Below are 4,709 nucleotides of genomic sequence, written 5' to 3' on the forward strand. Positions count from 1 at the left end.
CCACACATTGAGGAAAACCGATTCAGAAGACATTCAAGTATGTGAAACCTGTACAGCAATTTTCCAAGTGTGGTCTGAAGACCCCTGTGGGGTCTAGAGACCCTTTAAGGGATCGGTGAGGTCAAAACTATTTCCATAATGGTACTAAGATGCTAATTGCTTTTTTCATTTTCATTCCTTTACCACTGGATTCACAGTGGAGTTTTCAGAGGCTGCCTGATGTGATATCACGACAAACTGAACATAGAGCAGATATGAGAATACACATCTGCCTTCTATTACACTGGACACTAAAAGGACTTACAAAATTGTAAAACAATGCCACTCTTCTCAATGGTTTTTGAAATTTTAGTTATTTTTATAAAAAATGTTATTTGTGTTAATATTATGATTTTTATGATTATTATTATTTTAAAATAACACATATTTTTTGAATTTTCTGTTTTAATTTCTAATATGGTAAATGTCAATAGCTATAACCTACATAAACATAAAAAAACTCCTTGGGGTACTCATTAAGTTTTTTTTTTTTTTTTTTTTTTTAATTAGGATATTAAAAACAAAGGGCTGGTGGAAGAAAACATGTGTAACATTTCCCCTTGGAACTGCTCTGGTTGAAATAGTGAGACAAGTCCAGGAGACGGTTTCCCCAGGCCCCGAGGCCGATTCACCTTTAGTTTGGAAATCGCTGCATTGGGTGGTCAAAGATGCTTCCAAAATATATTTATTGCGTCATGAAAGGCTTTACTCTTTCTGGTCTCTGTTCTTCAAGCTTCCCTTTGATTGATTTCATGTAATCTTTGATGTACTTCTTGTAGGCTTCTTTTGTGAAGCTGGTTTCCTGCAAGTGATGGTTCATGACAATGTCAACACCAGTGACTACTGTGCTTTCGGTACCTTCGCCCTCGGGGCCTTCAGCGGAGGCATTTCCACCAATGAGCGAGTCATCAATGTTACCCTCTGTCCTACTGACCATCTTCCCCTCTACCTCCAGGCACAGCCCGTCCGCGATCTCCCGGATCTTGTAGATATCGGAGAACATCTCATCATGGCTGATGAGGTCCCGGTAGATGATCATGATGGCGGCTGGAAGGAGACGGAGGCGCTGCCTGAGAGGAGCACGGAGCTCGGCGCGAGCGTGGTGCAGCCGGAGCGGCGCTCGGGGGGAGGGGGGAGCGGGCGGAAAAGCTCATTAAGTTTTAAGAGTATGAAGGGACCCTAAGATCAACAAGCTTGTGAGCAGCCGATCTAGTGACATGATAGACTACGCTTGTTCTGCTGAACACAATTGCATATACTGTAGAAAACATTTTGCTTCCTGGTGTATAAGCGTTTAATGATTCAAAATTTTGAGTTAAACTTTAATGGTGCTTAAACTTCCAGAGATGTGGTTTAAAATCAGCCTGGTCAAATGCAAAGCTTTTTGATGTATTAAATCAGAGACAAAAACTAGAACTATTCTGTCATGAGATAAAGAGTAACAAAACTGGTTCAGATGGACAAGATATAATGCTTGGCTCAGTCAGAGTATTCAGCACCTTATACTAGTCAGGATTTTCTTCTTTTTTAAAAAAGAAATATTATTATTGATTTCAGAGAAGAAGGCAGAGAAAGAGAGATGGACACATCAATGATGACAATCGTCAATCAGCTGCCTTCTGCACAGCCCCTACTGGGGACTGAGCCCACAACGTGGGCATGTGCCCTAATTGGAATCCTAGTTCATAGGTTGACGCTCAACCACGGAGCCACATGGGCTAGGCTGGAGTTTTCTTCTTGTTTTAAGGGGCAGGAATACTTCATCTACATTTAGGCGGTAGTGTATTGATCCAAAATATAAGTAGGGTTTCTGATCTTAGAAACTGTATAAACTGGAGAAGGGGAAGGCTCGCTCAATACTAATTATATTTGCCCAATATTATCCTGAAGAAAACCTGTATATTTGATTCTTGTCAGCAAAGGTTAAAGAAAGCTTGTGAGGCCAAAAGTTATAAATACACTTTGTGTGCTTTATTTTGGAAGGGGGGTATCACAAAACCTCAATGTTGTTGCTGGAGTACTCGATAACATCGAGTTCATATAATCTAGTTCAGTGCAATGACTGTTAATGACTGTTACACCTGCTGGTAAATACAGTAAGTGGTTCTAGGAGCATTGTGTTAGGGGGCAAAAAGGACGGTTTTCCTCAGCTCCCTCTGGTTTTCAGGTTTATGGTGGAGAGGGTGAGCTTCCACTGGACAGGGCCTCTGACATGAAGTCATTTAGTTTATGAAAAGTTATGTGAGGGTTTTCTCCTTAAGATAGCACACCCCTAACCAGCACTTCATAGCCATTGAATGCATGCCTTTTTGACACGTTGCTAATTGTCTGCAGCTGTGTTCCATTGAACAAGTATTACTTGGCAAAGATAAAATTATATTAAACATGCATTTTCAATCCACCACTCCATCCTTCTTGCAACTCCATCCTCCCTGCAAAATCCTGCTCTGAGATTCTAACCAGCTCACTTGGCCCCACCCCGACTTGGGTGGAGAGCTGATGGCTTACAGGAAATCTACTGAAAGCCTAGCTCTGGCTTTTACAACACACTCCCATGTGGGAACCTCACAACTGGGGCAGGGTGCAGAGTGCTTAAGAGGGAGGGGGAAGACAGAACTGATCAGTGGACTTGAAGATTATAGTTTTATTACAACGTGCACTGCAATCCCCTTTCGAGAATGAGCCGGCAATTAGAGGTGGGCATTTGTTGCTTTGGCCTTCTTGAAAGCACCCCACCTCTGTGATGTGGTTTGGTGGAACTGACCACATTCCCCACTTCATGTTCCAGGAGTAGCTGTGTGACCCAGAATCCAGGCCGTCAGCCTAGTTCCCTCTGACCACAGCAATGGTTCACACATGTGCATTTGTCTCATTCTAGGCCAAGGAAAGTTAGCCCAGCCATTCTCTTTCAACCATTTAGGAGAAAGAACCTCTCTTCTACTGAGCTGAACCTGCATTGAATGCTGGCCATCATTTTGGGGGTCATTTTGAGGAACGAGGCTGAAGCTGACCTGAAGGGAAGGCAGAACGGCAAGGCACCAAGTCCAGGAACTGCATGTCCCTTCAAAGTAGACATGCGCTGGGCTTTTCAAATCTGAAAACCAAAAACTCTCCCTCTTTTAGCTTAAGCCAGTTTGTCTTGGTTTTCTGTCACTTACAACCAAAGAATATGTCACTTCACAAGCGATCCTAGTTGCAGCAAGTCTTTCTTCATAATTTTTTTAAAATATATTTTTATTGATTTCAGAGAGGAAGGGAAAGGAAGAGAGAGATATAGAAACATCAATGATGAGAGAGACTCATTGATTGGCTGCCTCCTGCACGCCCCAACTGGGGATTGAGACTGCAACCAGGGCATGTGTCCTTGACTGGAATCAAACCTGGGACTCTTCAGTCCACAGGCCCACACTCTATCCATGGAGCCAAGTCAGCTAGGGCTCTCCATTATTTTTAAAATTTGGATTAAAACTTTAAGTATTAAAAAAATCTTTAAGTATGGAAACTTAGAAACATAAAAAATATGATATACCAATCATGTAGAAAGGGTGTTTATTAACAGCCATCTTTCTTGAGATTTTTAAAGTTGATGTTCTACCTCACTGGACCTCTTTGTCAGAGGCAGCATTATTTTGGAATTTAAATGTCTCTCTCCTGTCCATGGGCAGGTCCATGTTCTGTCGATGAAATATACTTTGTGCTTAAATTCATACACAGTGTTTAGTATTCTTTTGTGTGTTTTAATGTTTATAAATATCATATGGTACAAGTCATTCTGTAATTAGCCATTTTCTACCCAACATTATACGTTTGATGTCTACCCTTTTGATACTTATCATTGAAGCTTACAGATCTCATCCATTTCTTTTATCTGCTAAATAACATTCCCTTGTATTCCTAAGCCATTTTACTTTTCCATTCTACTCCTTATAAACATTTAGATAATCTCCCATTTTTCACTAGTATAAAAATGCTGCTTTGAAATCCCGTTGCATGTCTCTTGGTACATATGTGGGAAAGTCCCTTGAAGAAGAGAAACACTGGCTGGCGTGGCATGTGCACTTTCAGCAGCAGCTGCCAAACTGCTCTCCAAAGTGAGAGCATAAATCCAGCTTTCTGAAAAAACGGCTCACATTACAGAAACCCCTGCCTCCCCGGTGGTTCTTCTAACCCTGGCCCTAGAGCCGACACAGGTGACTAATGGGAGGGGACAGGCTAGGCATGTGCTACCTACCTGCCAGCAGGAAAACTAATTCAAATGAGGCCTGAGACCCTCAGTGTAACCCAGTGGATTGGTGTGCACATGGACTGTGGTGGGATGCAGTGGGACAGACAACCTCTCCTGGATTCTAGGGGTAAAGGAGTGGTCCATCTCCCCATTTCTCACCTTTCTTAACCAAATCAGCCTCGCCATGAGCATCCAAGGAAAGCATAAAGCTAAAATGATATGATTAAACCCAGGAGAGAGAGGTTTCTCCCCCCCCCCGCCCCCATTCTGTAGTTCATATGGAAGTGCACTCAGGCTGGTGAGAACGGTGACTGGAAGGCTAGAAAGTCTTGGTTCTGGAGGAGAGCACACATTGACAATGGAGTGAAGGGAAAATAAGATGCTGGGACCCTCAGGAGGGATCTAGGAGGCAGAGGGTCAAGTGTCCTGGTTCTTGGGGATGAGA

At 42.6% G+C, this 4,709-nt stretch overlaps 1 protein-coding gene across 1 annotated transcript; it reads right to left on the reverse strand.

Annotated features, from left to right (window-relative positions):
* Positions 1 to 724: 724 nt before the first annotated feature.
* On the reverse strand, positions 725 to 1,191 carry LOC102770098 (translationally-controlled tumor protein). The gene has a single exon (XM_006765051.2). It carries the CDS (start codon positions 1,076 to 1,078, stop codon positions 725 to 727), a length of 354 nt encoding a protein of 117 aa, XP_006765114.1. The 5' UTR covers positions 1,079 to 1,191.
* Between the last annotated feature and the right edge of the window lie 3,518 nt (positions 1,192 to 4,709).

The sequence above is a fragment of the Myotis davidii genome, unplaced genomic scaffold, assembly GCF_000327345.1.
Source record: "Myotis davidii unplaced genomic scaffold, ASM32734v1 scaffold681, whole genome shotgun sequence".
Classification (NCBI taxonomy): domain Eukaryota; kingdom Metazoa; phylum Chordata; class Mammalia; order Chiroptera; family Vespertilionidae; genus Myotis; species Myotis davidii.